The following is a 19,650-nucleotide window of genomic DNA, read 5'->3' as shown; positions in this document are numbered from 1 at the left end:
CACCCCCCGCCCCTGTGCCTGCCCCGGCCACTCCGTGTACAAAAGCCAGCATGAAAAGTGGACATGAGGAGCATGCTGGAGGGTAGCCTTTCTTCCTTTTTTGTCTTTTAATTTTCTAGATGCCGGCTATTCTAAATCTCATCTTGGGCTTACAGCTGGCAGAAAGGAAAAAGGGGCAGGTTTGAATGTCATGCTAAGCAGGTGACATGGTCTTCTGGAAGGTACCTGGAGGGTATGATGAATAATTAACATGTGAACCTGTCCCCTTTCCTCCTAGGGGCCATCTGTCCTCCCCCGAACACCCACATGGCAGTCTTGATTTTCTTAGGGCACGCAATGCGCTGGGCTTGCCGAGTCCTGCTAGTGTCGCTGGAGGTGACTGTCACGGAGGCCCCCGAACCTCCCCCCGGGTGCCGAGTCAGAGCCCCAGGCTGCTAATGGTTAGGAGAGTCGCACACGCAGAGATTGCTTGTGTGGAGGCCGAGATGTGGATCACTTTCCAAATCAAAACGTTAATTAGTTTTTAATTTGTTGGGTTGTCTGAGAGATAACACTGGAAAGGGCCCTCTTTCCTTCTTGGTCTCTTAACCTGGCTGTGTGCAGGCCATTATGTTTAACAAGGTAGAGTGATCAATTCGTCTTTGACATTTATTCCATCAAACGCAATTTTAATGTTTACTTGTTGCTGTGGAAGATTAGCCACAGAACACTGCCTTAAATTCGGAGTCAACTTAAAAAAAATTATAAATGAATAACCTTTAAAATAGAGTTTCAAAAATTACTTAGAATTTAAAATCCCTAAATTCTCATATAATAGTCTATTCATTCTTTACTTTTAAAAATGAGAAAATTAACTCCTAACTGGTCTTAATTTTTGAAGGCCTGGCACATATGCTCACACTACCTTTCCTATCTGGTGTTTTATAGTTACCATTAATCCCCTTTCTCTTTAGAGCAGCGGTTCTCAACCTGTGGGTCGAGACCCCTTTGGGGGTCGAACGACCCTTTCACAGGGGTTGCCTAAGATCATCGGAAAACACATATATAATTACATATTGTTTTTGTGATCAATCACTATGCTTTAATTATGTTCACATTGTAACAATGACATTGGGGGTCACCACAACATGAGGAACTGTATTAAAGGGTCGCGGCATTAGGAAGGTTGAGAACCACTGCTTTAGAGTATCACAGCTTTCTCATATACTGGGCAACCTTTGTTCTGCCTCAGAAAGCACTGGGCAGAATTCCCTGTGAGACTCAGCCCATGTTTCTGATTCGCCCTGGCTGGGCTGTCTGGTCTCCCCATTTTACAGGTGGGTAAACTGTGGTGGGAGATGGCTCTCTCAGGGCTGCAGCTGGTGGAAGAGTTATGACCAAAAGCAGGTTATTCAGACTTCCTGGAGGCTGCGAGGGTCTTGTTTCACAGTATCCCTCAGGGACATATAATAAAATTGATGTTCCTCACATGTGTGCCACAGGGAGGCTATTGTAGCTTCATAAAAGTGATTTTTAAAAAAACAACAACCAAGAAAACAAAATAGATGATTTGCACCTCAATCATAAAGAGATTTCTAATATTTTTTCAAAATTGTCTATACATGGTCTCTCCCTTTTGTCTTGATAAGCCTCCATTTACACGCTCCTGTCCTGTGTAAGCACTAGTTTGCTTACACTGATCCGTTTATTATTGGGTGGGAAATAGAAGGGACACAGACCTTACCGTATCAGCCATGTTTCAGCCCAGTGAAGGTCACTGACTTCCTTTGCCTGTGTTGTCATGCCCAGCCCCACCCCTTCTGTTCTTGGTCTCCTGAGAAAGGCAGCAAGGCCTCACCTGATTGGGCAGTTTGTGGGTGAAGCTGACTGAAAGGCCAAAGCAACTCCCTTAGCTACCTAAGCATCTTGGGGTTTAGGCTGCCGCCTGTGCCTCTCCTGCCTTTAACATGCCTTTAAGGCATTAATAGCCCATCTACCCCAGAGGACTCGTGGGCAGTTCTCTGTGAGGCAGGAGATGAGCTCTGACCTCTTGCCTGGGTGGCATCTCTCAAGAGCTGGCACATCCTTGTTGGCATTTCCCTTGAACACTTGCCCAGAAAACTCTATTAGCTGGATTATTCACTTGGCCCTCAAACTAGCCCTTGAGTGTAAGGTTAATCCCCTAACCCTTTCTTTATCTGGCTTTAAGGCCCAGGCATGTTGTGCTGGGAAATCTAACAATCGGAGGTTTTCCTTCTGCTTTTAACTGAATGATACCGGTGAGATAAAGTGCACACAGTGTGGGCTCAGTACACGGGAGCCAGTGATAGAACACAGGCTGCATCAGGCATCGCTTTTAACTGAATGATACCGGTGAGATAAAGTGCACACAGTGCTCGGTGTGGGCTCAGTACACGGGAGCCAGTGATGGAACACAGGCTGCATCAGGCATCGCTTTATTTAGCTGTATCCTGCCCGTCCCAGGGAAGATTTTAATTGCAGAATGGGGTCTTGCTAGCAAAACTGAGAGTGGTTAGAGTCAAACTTTTAAAATTCAAATGAATGAATGAAAAATTGTAGGAAGGGTTGTTAAAGAAGCATTAGTTTTAAGAGCATCTCAGAAATGAATAAAGTAGAATTTAGATGTCAGGATTTCAGTCTTGATTAGCCCTGATAGCACAGCTTCCCTCTCCACTGTATCAAATGGTTTATAAATCGAACACATGGGCTTCCTTTTGTAGCTTCTTCAGGCACTTGGGGCCGAGGGAACTCTGAGGAAGGGGGTGTCCTCAGCTCCTCTGAGGCTGGACCCTGGGCTCACCATCAGGACACTGGCAGGGGCAGAGGGTCAGCCGACAGCTGCCCACCTGAGCAGGTTGTGCCCCATCTGCGCCAGGCTCACCGCTGCTTTGTCTACGAAGACCTGGCCATGTCGCACTCCTCTCAGCTTAGCTTTCCTGGCATCTCTCCTTACTAGTGGGTACTTTTGACCCCCATTTTCCTAACCTATACAGCCAACATTTTCCCAGAAGCCACCGAAGCCCTTAATATTTCAAGTGACAGACTGAGACTTACCCTCTCACCAAGGGTGGATGAGGAGGCGTGACTGTGGTCTGGGCCCGAGCTACACCACCCCTTTCCTGAGCCTCACGCGCAGCCTAAGCTGGGAGCACAGCTGAGGTGAAAGTGAGAGGCCCCTGGCATGGAGTCTGAGGCTCCTCATTCATGCTTTTTCAGCGGCTCTCAAACTGTTCTTTGGTAGCTGAGGATCTGTAATAGATTTTTGGATTATGAAAAATATTACTCAGCACTCACATTATATTGATTCAAAAATAAAGATTATGCAGTTCAACGGCACAGTAAAATACAGCTTTATGGAATGGTAATTTTTTACTTAAGCACCTCTACATTATAGTGGAAGATAATGGATCTGGGAAGGGTACAATGAGGAATAAAGCTGTTGTATTGTATTGGTTAAATGACATTTAAAATGATTCGGCTGTCAAATTCGTGGAAAGGTTATGAACAGTGAATGAAAAATCTAAAATTAATTCCCTCCTTCAAGAAAGTGTGATTTATACCCTAATAAAATTAGATTTTTAGTTAAAGAAATTTAGTCATTAAGTAATGTCCCTGCGCTGACTCTCATTTATAACCATCTTGTTTGAAGCTTCTGCAGCAAATAATTTTCCCCTTGGGCAGTGCACCCAGTACCTTGGTGTCAGTTATGTCAGTGGGCTTTGTTCTGTTCAGTTTGCTTCAGCTTCTGAGGGTTGATTTTTAAGTACTGGAAAGACAGGTGTTTTATTTTTAATCCTTACCCGAGGAGTGAGGATGTTTTTCCCATTGATTTTTAGGGGGGGGGGCGGAGGGAGGAGAGAAAAACATTGATATGAGAGAGACACATTACTGGTTGCCTCCCACACGCCCCCTTGACCAGGAACTGAACCCGAGACCCTCCAGTGCTCAGGCTGACACTCTAACCATGAGCCAAGGCGGGAAAGACAGATTTTTATTTAGCCTCAATAATTGATGGAGCCATTGAACCCATTGCCTCCCGTAAATGATTTTACCATCCCTTAGTTAACTTCACTAATGGCGGTAGTGATGACGACAGCCACCGGGAGGAGGATGTGTGCCAACCACCATGCTCAGCATGGTCCAGGCTTATTGTTGTTTCTCTTAGTCATCACAACTACTCTGTGAGGAAGGCACCATCATGGCCTGGTTTTACAGAGGAACAAACTGAGGCTTAGGGGGTAATCTACTTCCCCAAAGGGGTCAGGGTACAGCTGTATGGAGTTGACACCTTTGTCATAAACTCAGAAACTGGGTATATGTGGTTTCTTGCTTGATTTTGAATTCTACATATGTTTTCTCTCTGTTTTCTTGATCAGCCTTCATAGGAATTTATCAAGTTTATTATCTTTTCAAAGAACCAACTGTTGGCTTTAAAATTTTGTGGTATAATTTTTTTCTGTTATAATTCATTGATTTCTGCTCCTAACTTGTTTTTTTCCATCTACTTTTTGTGGGCTTAAATTGTCCTTTTCCTAGCTTTTAGAGATAGATGTTTAGGTCATCAATTTCTAGCCTTTATTTTTTCTATATGCATTTAAGGCTATAATTTCCCTCTAACTACTGCTTTAGCCATATCCCATAATTTTGTAAATGCTATTATTCAGTCATCATTCAATTCAAAATGTCTTCTCATTTTCTTTGTGATTTTCTTTAGGAAATTATACAGTATACTTCTAGATTCATGGATCAGACATTTGGACATTTTTCTATAGTCTTCTGTTATTAATTTCTAATTTAATTTCACTATAGTCAGAAAACTATGTATGTTCTCTATATTATTTTAATAATTTGAAATTCATTGAAACATCCTGATGACTCAGCATCTGACTAATTTTTATAAATGTTGAATGGATACTTGAAATATTGTGTAGTATGCAGTTGTTGGGCACAGTGTTTGATGTACATCAAATACGTCAAGTTTGTTCATGAGGTTCAAATCTTCTATAGCCTTATTTTTTTTCTCTACATACTCTATGAGTTAGTTACAGAGGTTTCTTAAATTCTCCAACTATTATTGTGGATTTGTCAATGTAGATTTCTTCTTTTAGTTCTTTTAGTGTTTTTAAAAATATTTTTATTGATTTCAAAGAGGAAGGGAGAGGGAGAGATAGGTAGAAACACCAATGATGACAGAGAATCATCAATTGGCTGCCTCCTGCACGCCCCCTCTGGGTATTGAGCCTGAAACCTGAGCTTGAGCCCTGACTGAGAATTGAACCATGACCTCCTGGTTCAGAGGTCGATGCTCAACCACTGGGCCACACTGGCAGGCAGTTCTTTTAGTTTTGACTTTATATGTTTAGTCTATGCTATTATATGTCTATAAATTTGGAATTGCTATGTATTCCCGTTAAAATATCCTTCTTATCTTTATGAATCATCTTCTTTGTCACTAATAATAATTCTTGTTTTAGAGTCTACATCAACTGTATTTTAGTTGGCATTAATATGGTTTATCTTTTATATCTTTTTACATTCAGCACTTTTGTATTTTTTTATTTATGGTGTGCCTCTTATAGGTAGCAAATAATTGAATTTTGTTTTATTTAGTATTTCAACCTTTGTATTTTAGAATTTAAATCTCAGCTGGCTGTTGACCAAAATGTGAGAACTTGGAGAAGTTTTAACCTCTCTGACCTTCTCCTTCCTCCCATTTTAATAAATACCTGGGAAATGAAGTTGAAGAAACCTTTAAAGATCAGATAATCTCATTTTTCTTTAAACTATTCAGAGAAAAATAAAGGAAAACTTCCAAATACATTATATGAAACTAGTATCATTTTAATTCCTAAGACTGAGAAAAACAGCACCTAAAAGTTATAGACTATGCTCATTTATGAGTATTAGTGCAATAATATATTTAAATCATAGAAAACAGAATTCAGCAGCATGTTTTTAAAAATACACAGTGGTATATATAGAATTGTATACACAATGGAATACTACTCAGCCATAAAAAGGCAAAATATTGCCATTTGTAACAACATAGTTGGACCGTGTGGGTATTTTGCTAAGGAAATAAGTCAGACAAAAAATGATAAAAACCATATGATTTCACGCATATTAGTATGTGGAATATAAAACAAAAAAGTAGCAAACAAACTCATAGCTATGGACAACAGATTGGTGGTTATTAGAGGGGAAGGGGGTTGGGGGAGGGTGATATGGGTAAAGGGGGTCAAATATATGGTGACAAATGAAAGCTAGACTTTTCGTGGGTGAGCACACAATACAGTATACAGATATTGAATTATAATATACACCTGAAATTTATAAAATGTTATTAACCAATGTTACTTCAATAAAAAAAATATAAAGAAAGAAAAGAAAGAATTTCTTAAAAAGCTATTCCAGAAATACAGGGATAATTGACTACTATGAAATCTAAATAAGTCATCAAATTAATAGAGGTAAGGAGGGAAAAATATCATATAATCATTTCCATAAATGCAGAGAAAGTCTTTGATAAAATTCAACACACATCTTTTTTTTTCACTCAACAAATGTGTAAGAGCATCTGTTCTAATGTAGCACTGAGGATGCAAAACTGGAAAAGATTCTAGTGGAGGGAATGAGGCAGTGAGTGAGTAGGGGACACGCTGGGCCATTTGTTTTTTAAATATTTATTTAAAATATGTATGGATTTCATTAATACAATAAACATTTAATAGGCAAACACTAAAGGTTTTTTTCTTAAAGTCAAAGACAAGACCAGGATGCCCACTATGTCCACAGTATTTAACATTAAATTAAGGGTTAGCTAAAGCAATAAGATAAGAGAAAGCAACTAGAGACATAGGAAATGAAAATAATATCATTGCTATTTATAGGTTATATAAATTGAAACCCCAAAATAATCAATGGAAAAATTATTACAAACTATAGGATATTTAGTCAAGTGGCTGGTTATAAAATCAATATATGAAAATCAATTGCCATCATATTTACAAACAAATGAGTTAGAAGATATAATGGAAGAGAAATTCCATTTATAACAAAAATGAAATATTCAAAATACTTAAAGGAAAACGATAAAATACTCTTGAAAGAAATAAAAGTAGACTTGGACCAATTATTGAAAATACCATGTTGCTAGATAAGAAGGTACAACATTATACCACAGTTGGCTTTCTCTAAGTTAATTTACAAATTTTATGCATTTGTAATAAAACTTCCATAAAGTTTTTTTCTAGAGCCATAAAAGTTGATTATTAATTTTCCCTGTTCCACAAATACTAGTTATTTGTGGAGGAGCAGCATGGGAGGAGCTGGGTTTGCTTTATGCATGTTGTGCTTTGTGGCTACCATATCTCTTAGTACACTTAGCACTGGCCATGCTCCCTCTTCTGAGCCCTGAGATGTGAGTGTCCCCTCAGCAACCAGCATTCCGGAAGCTCACTTGGTTCATTGTGCTGTGTTGCTAGGCTGCTGGCCTATAACGTGCATCTTTCATTGGCCTAAACTGGGCTTTAGACCAGGGGTCCTCAAACTATGGCCTGCGGGCCACATGCAAATACAAATATTGTATTTGTTCCCGTTTTGTTTTTTTTACTTCAAAATAAGATACGTGCAGTGTGCATAGGAATTTGTTCATAGTTTTTTTTTAAACTATAGTCCGGCCCTCCAACGGTCTGAGGGACAGTGAACTGGTCCCCTGTTTAAAAAGTTTGAGGACCCCTGCTTTAGACTCATTGCAGAGGTGGCAGTCAGAGAGTGTAGTTTGGGGAGGACAAACTTCTCAGTGCCTCCTCAATTTTCTCTCTGATATCGCTTCCCCTCCTGACTCCCCAAAAAATGCTAGACAAGAATGCTGAGGTATGAAAGACCATGTCATTTGTTTAAAAAGTGCTGGCCTGGCACTGAATGGTCTTGGTTGTGATGGTGAAGAGTTGGCCCAAGTTTGGTGTTTTATCTTCTTTTGTTCAATTGCTAGCATGGATTTTCAGCTTACTCTCAATAGTAGGCTTTTTGTCCTAAGCTGGTCATTTATGATGAATTGTAGATATTTATATTAGTTATGAAACTACAATATATGTTTTCAGCCCTTTCCCACTATTACTTCTCACTGGGTGTTTTTCTGCTTCCTGGGCATTCCAACCCCTACCTTTCCTTAAGCTATTATCTCTCCCTCCCTCCCTCCCTCCCTCCCTTATTCCTGTCCGAAAGCCTGCCCATTCTTCAGCGCTGTGTTCAAAGGTTCTTTTACAAATCCCCTTCCAGCTGAATGTGAATATTTATCAGGGAAAAATAACCCCTTTATTTTTCAGTAATTCATGTTTGTTCTGTAGCCTCCTGTTCAACTGCGAATATCTTCAAGGCAGGAACTCAGTGTGTTTTTCCAATGTAACTTCTAAAATACTTTGCTGATTGCCCTACACATAGCAGGAAGATGAGACTGAATTTAGAAAAACCAAGGGCTTAATGTAGTCAGTGGCATGGACTGGCATTCCATATTGTCCATAGATCCTACCCTTTGGAAACTATTGAATTGATCATAATCAATCACCAGATCATGCCAGTGGCCTACACAAGCAATAGTGGCACCACTGATTGGAACCCGCTGCTGGTGAGATAACTGGCCCTCATTTATCGGTGTTTTCCCCAGGCCCTTCGAAGCACCTGCAGTCTAGGTGGAGGGTGGGGTATCGACCTGGAGCAGGTCTTCCACCTGGTACCAGCTCAGATTCCACATAAGGAAGACCGGGAGAGTTGGCTCTGCTCATTTGAAACTGCACAACTAACAGTATTTCCCCCTAAGTACCCCCAGCAACAAGCTGTTTACATTTATAGATATGTGTGTGTTGAGAGCTTAAGACCCATCCAGCGTTGCTGAATGTCATGTTCTTATGACATTGTTCACCTTTGTGTGAATAAATGGCGAGTAAAGGGTGAGATGTTTGCAAGTAACTGTGCACATGAATTATTCTTCAAAAACACAAAGCCTTTCTTTTCTTGCAGGAATTGAGAAGCTTTGAAGTCACCAGAAGAGAAGGTAGGAAAATGCGTTCATACCCATTTCATTCTTGTGTTGACGTCTTGGGAGCAGTTTGTTGAAGCTAAGATGAACTTCAGAATGTGGGAAGCCTGTTCTTTGAAATTTCATGTGGCCTTTCCTGGGTGCTGACTATTTGGCATTTGGCTTCTAGGGACTCAAGAACTGAGTGCCTGGTTTGCTTGTGAGAACTATGTTTTCTTCCTTCAAGGATCAGAGGTGGTGGTTGGGGAACTGGCTCACTCATGATTATGTTTACAGTCTCTTGCAAGAAGCCTTATTTCATTTTTAGTGAAGTTTGATATAACTATTTAGTTTCACCCAGCAAAAGCAGCATCAACAATAGAAAATGGTTTATGTTTTGAGGTATTTCAATATCTTGGAAAAGATGCCACTGTGAAAAATATTTCTGATTAGATTTTACAGCTTTAGCTAAGCTGAAATAGAAATAACCAATTACTTTTCCTTTTGAAAACAATTCTGTGATATCCTGTTTTCCCTGCCAGAGTTCCTTAGCACATTTGTTTTCTGGTCTCTGAGGTAAGTATATGGGTAGTAATTTCTGAAATCTTTCTGTGGAAATTTAAGTTTCCCTTATTGTCCTTCAGCAATACCTGGTCTCTAATAAAGGAAAGTCTTTTGTATGGTTTATGAAATCATCACCAGTCATCCCTTAATTGAAGGGAAGATGAAGTCAGAAACCAAAGTGAATTCTTGGTCTAGAATCTGGCCTTTGGTTTTATTATTTTTTTTTATTGTTGACACTATTACAAGTGTTCTCCACTTTCCCCCTCTTTGCCTATCTCCGCCCAGTTCCCCCTCCCCCTCCCCTGACCTTCACCACATTGTTGTCTGTGGCCATGGGCTATGCATATATGCTCTTTGGCTAATATCTTCACCTGTTATCCAGCCCCCCCTCCCCCCAACACCCTCCCCTATGATGCCTGTCAGTCTGTTCCATGTATCTGGTTTTATTTTGTTCATCAGTTTACCTTGTTCATTAGATTCCACATAATAGTAAGATCATATAGTATTTGTCTTTCTCTGACTGGTTTATTTCACTTAGCATAAAAATCTCTAGGTCCATTCATGCTGTCACAAGGCATAAGAGTTCCTTCATTTTTACAGCTGCATAGTATTTCACTGTGTAAATGTACCAGAGCTTTTTTTATCCACTCATCTACTGATGGACACTTAGACTATTTCCAGATCTTGGCTATTGTAAATTACACTGCTATGCACATAGGGGTGCATATATTCTTTCTGATTGGTGTTTTGGGATTCTTAAGATATATTCCTAGAAGTGGGATCACTGGGTCAAAACACAGTTCCACTTTAAATTTTTTGAGAACCATCCATACTGTTTCCATAGTGGCTGCACCAGTCTGTATTCCCACCAACAGTGCATGAGGATTCCCTTTTCTCCACATCTGCACCAGCACTTATTGTTTGTTGATTTATTGATGGTAGCCATTCTGACAGGTGTGAGGTGATACCTCACTGTGGTTTTAATTTGTATTTCTCTGATGATTAGTGACATTGAACATTTTTTCATATGTCTGGCCTTTGGTTTTAGATTAATTACAGCTTCTCTGTGGCAATGTCTCCAAAAAGTGGCAATCTTTAAAAAGTGAGCAAATTCCATATTGACTCCCAAATGTAACATATTTCTGCCTCCTGTTTAGCTCTTATTTTGTATACTACAATGAAAGACATAGAATGGCCATTTTGTCAAAGTGTGTTTCTAGAGCTTAGAGACCTAAACTTCCCACACTATCTATATTAGTGGACTATTCCAATTAGGTGTTTGCTGCTGTCCATGGTGCTGGAACCTTGGATTCAAAGGAGGTAGATAATCTGGTTCTAGGATGAACGTCTGGCTTCCATTCCCATTTGCTATTGTCTCTGGCTTGCTGTTGTCCATGTCCTCTGAATTGCATCCATAGGTTAAAACTTTACTATTTGGGTAGCAAAACTAAATTAAATTGGATGAAGGTGGGTGGGGCAGGGAAGGCACGTTTCTTATTGAAAGTTGTGTTCACAATGGGTGTGATGACCATGAGTTGAAGAGAAATAACCACAAGGAGAGAAGGTGACATGCACTTCGGTTTTGATTACTATTCAATTCATGTCAGTATTTCTAAGTGTGAATGTTTGGAATTAATTTGCATTGTGGAATCACATTATTTTGGAGTCTTCCTGTCCTTCCTGTGGTAGAAATGTTTCTAAATAGTAAGATTGGGGTACGAGAGAACTATGTGTATTTTTCTCAAAGACATAAAACAGTCTGAGGCTGTCTGAGGATGAGCAAAGGCTTGGCCAGGCTGTACTCTACTCATCTTGAAGCAGCAGCTTTCACACTGGCTGACCAGCACTTCCTTTGGGTTTGTACTGGCAAATTTGTCTTGACACCACATAAACGTTTTTCTTCCTGTTTGCACTGATGTCTTGCTTGCTTGTTTCTGTCAAAGTTGAGTGTTTGAGAATTCCTGAAATAGCCCAGTGCCTTAATGTCAATGCTGATAACCTGGCAGCAAGGAAGGAAAAGTGAACCTTGCAGGTTGCTTGCAAGTTATTTCTCTGTCTGAGAATTCATGGGCTTGGGCAGTGGGGTTGTTAATCTTTTCCAGAACAGTGTAGGGGTATACAAATAATAAAGGCACTGTGAACATTTTCATAAAGTATTATTCCTCAAAACAGAAGATATTGTCTACCCACAGATACTTAAGTTTGGGGGCCTTAGCTTTGACTTTGAGCTAGGGCTGAAAGAGAAGCAAATAAGTCACACTCGGAATGTTTCTGTCCAGTGTACTGGGCCCAGCAGGTTCTGGAGAGGTAGCCTCTGGATCACAACATCTGGGATATTTTCATGTTTTTGTTCTGTGTTGTTTAAGTACTATTCCTGACTCAGGGCTACAACTGGATGACCAGTTGCAACTTCACACTATATGGCTCCTGGACACTCTTCACTAAGTCTGTGAAGTGATAGGGACTCATATCAGTAGTGGAACTGGAGTCCAGGCTAAATCATAGTGGGGCTGGAGACTGTTAGTGACATGACGCACTGTTTGCCTGAGACCTGCTCTCTGCCGTGTTTCCCCCTATGGTCCTCCCAGCCTTGGGTCCAGTGTTATGGTCCCAGACTGTAGCCCAGCCTCCTTACCTCTGGCTTCACTCACATTGTTCCTACAGCCTGCATGCTCTTTCTTGTAGGTAGTATTTAGGATACCCTACCTTCTCTGAGACATCAGGGATCCTATTAGGTCAACCATTTCCTGAGAGTAGAGACCCTCCCCTCATTCACCCCCAGATCCCTCACAACCCTAGCCCAGGCCTGTAACTACTCAATAATTGTTTCTTGACTTAAATGCAAGCTACGTATTGCTTTGTATGGGTCCTAACCCAATGAGTGATGTCCTGATCAGAAGGGGAGAATTTGGACACAGACACGTAGGGAGGACACCATGTGATGATGGAGGCAGAGACTGGAGCAGCGAGTCTATTCGCCAGGCATTGCTGGCAACCACCAGAAGCCAGGCAGAGGCAAGGAGGCTCCTCCCTGCAGCCTTCAGAGACAGCAGGGCTCTGCCAACACCTTGGTGTCTGACTTCCGGTCTCCAGAACTGTGAGAAAGTAATTTCTCTAGTTTTAAATCACTGATTTGTGGAACTTTGTTACAGCAGCCCTAGGGAAGTACTGCACCAGGCAAATGCCGGGCTCAGAATTGAGCTAGTTTTGCCATTGTTGATGTTTTACTGCAGAACCTCTCAGGTCTTTAAAGTGCTAAGTCTGACTGTCCACAATGGGGTGTAATATGCAGCATTCCCCAAGCTTAGCTTCCCAGGGCATCTCCGTTTTGTTGTTTTTTAACATGTTGGGACTGGCATGCAATGCCCTTTGCAAGCCCTGCTGTAGAGAGTTCAGGGAGAAGGAGCACTTCCTCAGTGCCCAGGACGGGATGCCCTGGCACCAGTGACGTCAAGGGCAGTGCAAGGACAGGATGGTAGGGTAGTAATAATGATAATCACTTCTCGGTTGCTCTGAAGTTCTCACAGACCTTTCACTTTTTTAAAATCCTCACCTGAGGATATTGTTTCCATTGCTTTTCAGAAAGAGTGGAAGGGAGGGAGGGAGAGAGAGAGAGAGACATTGATATGAGAGAGACACATCAACTGGTTGCCTCTCACATGCACCCCGACTGGGAGGCAGGGAGCGAACTGCAACCTAGGTATGTGCTCTTGACCAGGAAGTGAACCCATGGCCCTTCAATGTGCAGGCCAACACTCCAACCACTGAGCCACACTGGCCAGGGTGACCTTCACCATTCTTTACCTCCCGTGACTCGACTCTCAGCAACCCAGGTCTGCCGCGGAAAACTTCTGTCCTCTGGGGAGGTGCTAATCTAGCCTTTGCCTGAGGCGATCTGGCAAATGGCTCTGCGCAGGGCTTGGGCGGGGCGGGCTCAACAGGGCGGGCGGAGGGAGCCGTTATGGTGCCCTCAGTCCTGTTCCCAGAGGCTCTGCTTCTCAGAACCCCCGGAACCGCTGCAAACCTCGGAGGGAAAGCTGCCTTCCAACTGATGCCAGACACTCCCGCTTCTCCCGTTTGGGTCCGAGTCCCCAGCGATTCGCCCGTATCTGGAGCTCAGAGTCTGAGACTCCCCCCTGACCGAAAACGACAACCGCGCTCTCAGCCACCAGCCCGCTTTGCGCGCGCACCTCCGCACCTGAGTATTTTCCACACTGCGCCTCCTCTGAGCCTCGGTGTGCTGTTATTTTTCCTTCTAGTTGAAGAGTCTCTCCTCAGCCAGCCTTCCTGTGGTTCTGGGTGATGTCCGTTCCGTCTTTTAGTTGTATTTTTGAAGTGGTTGTTTGCGGCAGCAGTCTGCGGTGTTTACCTATGCCGCCATCTTGGTCGAGCCTTAGGTATGTGCTCTTGACCAGGAAGTGAACCCATGGCCCTTCAATGTGCAGGCCAACACTCCAACCACTGAGCCACACTGGCCAGGGTGACCTTCACCATTCTTTACCTCCCGTGACTCGACTCTCAGCAACCCAGGACATGAGCAGGTAGCACCTTATACATGTGACTCCTCCCTTCCTAGCCATCTGGTTTTAGTAGCAACAAGGGCTCCCTCCGATGCGTCTCTCTAAGGCAGTGATGGTGAACCTCTGACACGTGAACTCATTTTTTTGGTTGATTTTTCTTTGTTAAATGGCATTTAAATATATAAAATAAATATAAAAAATATGTCTTTGTTTTACTATGGTTGCAAATATCAAAAAATTTCTATATGTGACACGGCACCAGAGTTAAGTTAGGGTTTTTCAAAATGCTGACACGCCGAGCTCAAAAGGTTCACCATCACTGCTCTAAGGGGTGGTGGCTTAAATGACTTGATCTTGTGTTATCACATCCAAAGTCTGTGTACCTACAAGGTCTCTGTACCTACGTGCCCACTCCCAAGCCAGACTGCCGGGAGGGACTCTTGTAAGGAAACTTCCTAGGGGAGCTTTGTTTCCAGTTAGCTCTGTGGTAAGGATTCTCGGGGGGACCTGGAGGGAGATACAGTTTCAGAGATTTTGGCAGGACTGAAAGACTGGTAGGATGTTTTCTTTTCTTGGGGAAGGACCCGTGCCTTCCCAGCTGGACGAAGCCCTTCCACCTTCGGGGTAGCCCTGTATTATCCTCAGATCCTGGGACGCACGGGTGCGAGCTGCACGGGGAAGGCGAGCTGGCTGCTGCATCATCTGCTTCCCCGTGCAGGTGTTCCCCCCCGCCCTCCGGACACCTACAATTTAATTTCAACTTTTTCCTGAGGCTTCAGCACAAGGTGCCAACCTCACCTCTCCTGGCCACTCCCGCGTCCACTCAGAGGGCTGGTGCTGATTGCGACTGCCAGGTCTCATCTGCTCAAACCAGTCCTTTCTCTAACCGACCCATCATGTTGAATTACGGCCACGAGAGAACACTTGAGTGAGCTGAGCAAGTGGCTGGGACAATGCAGCCCTTGTCAGTCATGTCTCAGGAGCACGGGGTGATCTGTGCGCCTTCCAGATGCCTGTGACTGTGCTAGGGATGGAGGCTCTGAGTGTTGGGGTGGGCACCAGTGTCACGGTGTAGTACCCGATGATGGCTCACCCACATGTTCCGGTCCGCACCCGCCTGGCTGGCTTCTAGCAGGGCTGTGAGGGAGACCTGGGAAGAGGGGTGCTGCTGTCTTTAAGATAAAAGGAAGAGGGGAGTGACGGTCACACACAGCATCAGGGTGGCTCCAGCTGCTTAGCAACGCACATCTCCTCAGCAAACATGACCTGCAGTCCTGAGTGTAACTAGAGCCTCGCTCTCTGAAAGCCCTTGGAATTATCCCTAATTGTCAGCTGCCTCTAACAGCCCCTTACAGTTCTATGCATCTGGAGAACTTCAGCTATCGAGAATTGCATTCTGCTCACCATTCATTGTGATTTTGTTTAGCAGCTGTTTTCTGGATCTCTCAGTTGTCTGCATAATGTCTCTTGGCATAAGGTGAAGTCTGACTCTCTTCCGTGAAGCCGATTAATAAGCGCCTCGCTTCTTTTGAGGTAACTTCTTTAATGGCTGCAGATGCAGGGAATTTAAAAGGGAGTTGTCCAGATTTGACAGTGTCCGGGGGCAGCGGGTCCTTTTCAAATCTGAGAAAGAGATGGAGTTTCCGGCCCCGTCCTGCCCCCACCTGTACAGTGGAGCTTGCTCTTTCTCTCCTACAGTCGCTGGGCTCCGGAAAGCTGGGAGTGATATCTACTTCCTTCTACTTCCAACCCCACAGAAATGGGCTTTCTGGATAGCGCTGTTCTTTGCCAGCTGCTGGAAAACTACTCTGTACCTGGTTGCCCAGCTTGAGTGGGAAGTGGATGGCACAGCAGGCTGGTTGTTCTGGTTGAAGGCAATGAATTGGTGCCTAGTTTTTATCATGAACAAGTGGTGAACAGTAGAGTCTCAGCTCACCAGTTACTTACTCACAGTGTAACTTTGGGCTAGTTACTCCATCTTATCTGAAAAAAAAAAGTGGGCATAGTAATAGTACAGACCAGTAGTTCCAACTCCGGGATGTAGAAACCCAACTTGCACTGGCTGAAGCCTGAAAGGCAGGTGAAACTGCAGAGCCCCGGGGTGGAGCTGGCTTCAGGAACAGCTGCTACAAGGGCCCTCCGCTCTCTGCTCCTTCTTTCCCTTGGCTAGGTGGCCTCTTTCTTTTTTTATTCTCTTTATCCTCACCCAAGGATATGTTTATATTGAGTTTTGGAGAGAGGAAGGGGAGGGTGGAAAGAGAGAGAGAGAGAGAGAGAGAGAGAGAGAGAGAGAGAGAGTTAGTTAGTTGAGAGAAACAATCGGTTGCCTCTCATATGCACCCCAAATACCAAGGACCAAACATACAACCTAGGTGTGTGTGTGCCCTGACCAGGAATGGACCCGCAACCGTTTTGGCATCCAGGATGATGCTCCAACCCACTGAGCCACCCAGGCAGGGCTTGTTGGCCTCTTTCATGCAGCCTTGCAGGATGGCTGCCCGCAGCTGCAGCTGAGTCCTGACTGCTCCCCACCTTGAGGGTGAAACAGCTTTCCCCAGGAAGACACCAGAAAAGTCCCAATGAGTATTATTATTTGTATTATGACTCCAGCTCTAAGCCAGCCGCTGTGGCAGAGAGGGGATGGAATACTGTGATTGGCCAGGTGTGATCACATATTCTCCCTGTAGGGTTTGCAAAACCACTCTCACTCAAATGCCGGAGAAATGGGCACAGGTTTGGTCCTCAGAGGAAGGGTGCTGGCATATGCAATCTGTGCCCCTCACAGCCTCATGGAGATGTTGTGGGGAGGGTTGGGGTGTGGACAGCCCTGGGCACAGTGTGGGCGGTGGTGTCAGTGCCAGTGGGGTTGGTAATCTTCACTATGGCTCTTCTTAACCTGCACCTGCAGGTCTTAAGCACAGAGTGAGGACCGCCTCCAACCTGACCTGCATGTGACCTGCACGATGTAGCCTGTTGACTTTTCCTGTGCAGAGTTTTCTGAAACAGCCCTTTCCCATTCCTCTCCTCCGTCAGAGTCTTTGGCTAACTTTCTGCTCTAATTCTCTCATTCCACAATCAGAAGAACCAAATAGCTCCCTTCTTGATGGTGACTTTGAGAACTTAAGGACAAACTCTCACAAACCCCCCTCACAAATCCTTGGGCCTCACAGTTAGTGACTCCTCGTATTTCCTTTTAGTTACTGTGTTGCAGTAAAGCTCAGGGAGTGCAGACCAGGGCCGTTCCCAAGGACCAAGCACAGGATTGGCCAGAGGAGTAGTGGGCTGTGGGCAGCCCCAAGCTTCTGTTCCCAAGACTCCCCGACATCATTCCCAGGGCGTGGGCCTTGGAAGCCCGGCTCTGCCCCATTCAGTGAGCACCGAGGGAGGGTTTGATGCCTGGCACATTCCAGGCTGGCCTGCTCTATGTGTCCACTTACCACAAGGCAGAATCACGGGCATGAGGACTGCCAGGTGGTTTGCTCTGCACCCACGGCTCCAGGCTCCCGGCCCCACCATCTGCTGTGCTTGTTCTTCCCACCAGGGCCCTAAGGCAGAATCACGGGCATGAGGACTGCCAGGTGGTTTGGCTCTGCACCCACGGCTCCAGGCTCCCGGGCCCACCTTCTGCTGTGCTTGCTCTTCCCACCAGGGCCCTGGAAGGCTCCCTGTCCTCAGTGACCATCCTCAGAGCCGCTCTGCTTTCACTCGCCAACGCGCGAGTCCCCTTCTAAAAATTGCTCACAAGGTGCTTGTGCAGATAAGCTGCCTCTGGTTGCGACAGGCAAGCTGTGGGCCTGGTAGGTGCGGGCAGGGCCATGAACCCCGTGCAGCGAGTTGTGGCGTCTCCTTGGTGCCATTGCAGTATGTGGGCATAGGTCCCTGTCTAGAATGTGTGGGGCAGAGTCATATTCCCTGGGAGTCGATAACCCCCACAGGGCATGAGGCACTGCAGGTTCACGGGACGATGAGGCGAGTCCTTCCCGAGACAGCACTGCCCTGAACTCCGAGCTTCGGTCAGGCTCCGAGAGGGGGTGGTGTCACTCCCACCAGCCCTGCCGAGGCCCGTCCCTGCCAGGGGGCTCGCCCCTCGATTCTCTTCTCTGAGATCCCAGCACTGAGGGTTGGCATTGGTCCTCTTCACCCCTTGCCTGGGCCCCAACCGGAGGCGTTTCTCTGCTTTTCAGAAACCCTTGAAATGATCTCCATATAAACATCACGGGAGCCCTTTCCAGTCGCGTGAAGCCATTTGCCCAGCAATATTAATGCGCCATCGGCGAGCCTCCGGGTTAATTACCTGTGACTTGAGAATCATTTGTTTCTGTCTCTTCTATCTCGTCACTGCTCGGCAATTTTTATTAGGAGACCAGCCACAGAATCCAACCGATCATTACGTGCCCTTCTTTTCTTGTCATCAGAATTAGTTCGTCTTTTAAAAACTCTTTCCTTAAAGCCTTCTTTATTTTCAGCTTGTGTTCTCTGAACAGATCTCAGCTTCAGTGGGAACAGAGCCAAACGGGAGACAATCTGCCGGGTGAGCCGTCTCATCTCCGTGAGTGAGGCCTGGCAGGGCCCTCTGACGGGGAGCTGCCGGCTGCACAGCCCTGGGCCAGCTTCTCCCCGTGGTGAGGGCTTCACAGTGTGTCCTCGGGGGCACTCGCTGGGCTTGGGGACTGAGCCACGGTGTCCCTGGAGGTCTTTGCAGATCAGGCAACCGCAGTTGCAAGACCCTGAGCATCAGCACCCAGCCCGGGGCTCTCTGCACACTCCTGTTGCAGTTATACCTCTTATTGCCCAGGGCTGCCACTGGGTTCCTAGGAAAGTTTTCTACGTATAGAAAAATTTTTGCAAAATGTTGAATTTTACATGAGGTAAGATAAGTTTTCCTTGTGCACTGCAGGAAGCCAGGGGACACGCGATGCAGAAATGAGCAGGTTCTGACCAGCCACTGGCTCTGGGAGGTGCATCGAGCACCCACTGGCCTAAACCGTGGGAGGTGTCATTGCTCGTTTGGACCCCTACGTACTCTCCTTTCTTCAGCTCTTCAGCCAAAGGGCACAAGGACCAGGGCGATTGTGCAAACTCCTCCCAGTGGCAACTTCTTAGTAATTACATCCATGGGCTACTCAGAAGCTTTATTTTACATTTTTTGTAACAGATCCTTTTCTTCTTGGGAAGGGGGGAAGGTGGGGCTCACTGTGCTGCTGCTTCCAGTGGGCATTATGTGGCAGGTGGGGACACAGGTGACTGGGGCACCTGGGCCTCCCATATCACCAGAGGTCTTGTTTGGAGTCATTTTTTTTTCCATTTTTATTTTTAACTAGAGGCCCGGTGCACAAAAATTTGTGCAGTCAGGGGGGAGGGGGAGGTCCCTCAGCCCATCCTGTGCCCTCTAGCAGTCTGGGACCCCTCGGGAGATAATGACCTGCTAGCTTAGGCCTGCTCCCGGGTGGCAGAGGGCAGGCCCAATCCCTAGGTGCAGCCCCTGGTCGGGCTCAGAGCAGGGCCAATTGGGGAGTTGGGGCGCTGCCCCCTGTCATGCACAGAGCAGGG

At 45.1% G+C, this 19,650-nt stretch overlaps 1 protein-coding gene across 1 annotated transcript in view; it reads left to right on the top strand.

The window, feature by feature from the left end:
- FSTL4 (follistatin-like 4) overlaps positions 1-19,650 on the top strand; it is a 328,791-nt gene that overhangs the window by 21,084 nt on the left and 288,057 nt on the right. Inside the window, exon 3 of the mRNA XM_005865624.2 lies at positions 9,019-9,052. Within this exon, the coding sequence (XP_005865686.1) occupies positions 9,019-9,052 (34 nt within the window). The remainder of the gene's footprint in view (positions 1-9,018; positions 9,053-19,650) is intronic.

Source organism: Myotis brandtii, unplaced genomic scaffold (genome assembly GCF_000412655.1).
Source record: "Myotis brandtii unplaced genomic scaffold, ASM41265v1 scaffold208, whole genome shotgun sequence".
Lineage (NCBI taxonomy): Eukaryota > Metazoa > Chordata > Mammalia > Chiroptera > Vespertilionidae > Myotis > Myotis brandtii.
Note: the sequence above shows the minus strand (reverse complement) of the source record. Positions and strands in the feature narration are given on the sequence as shown.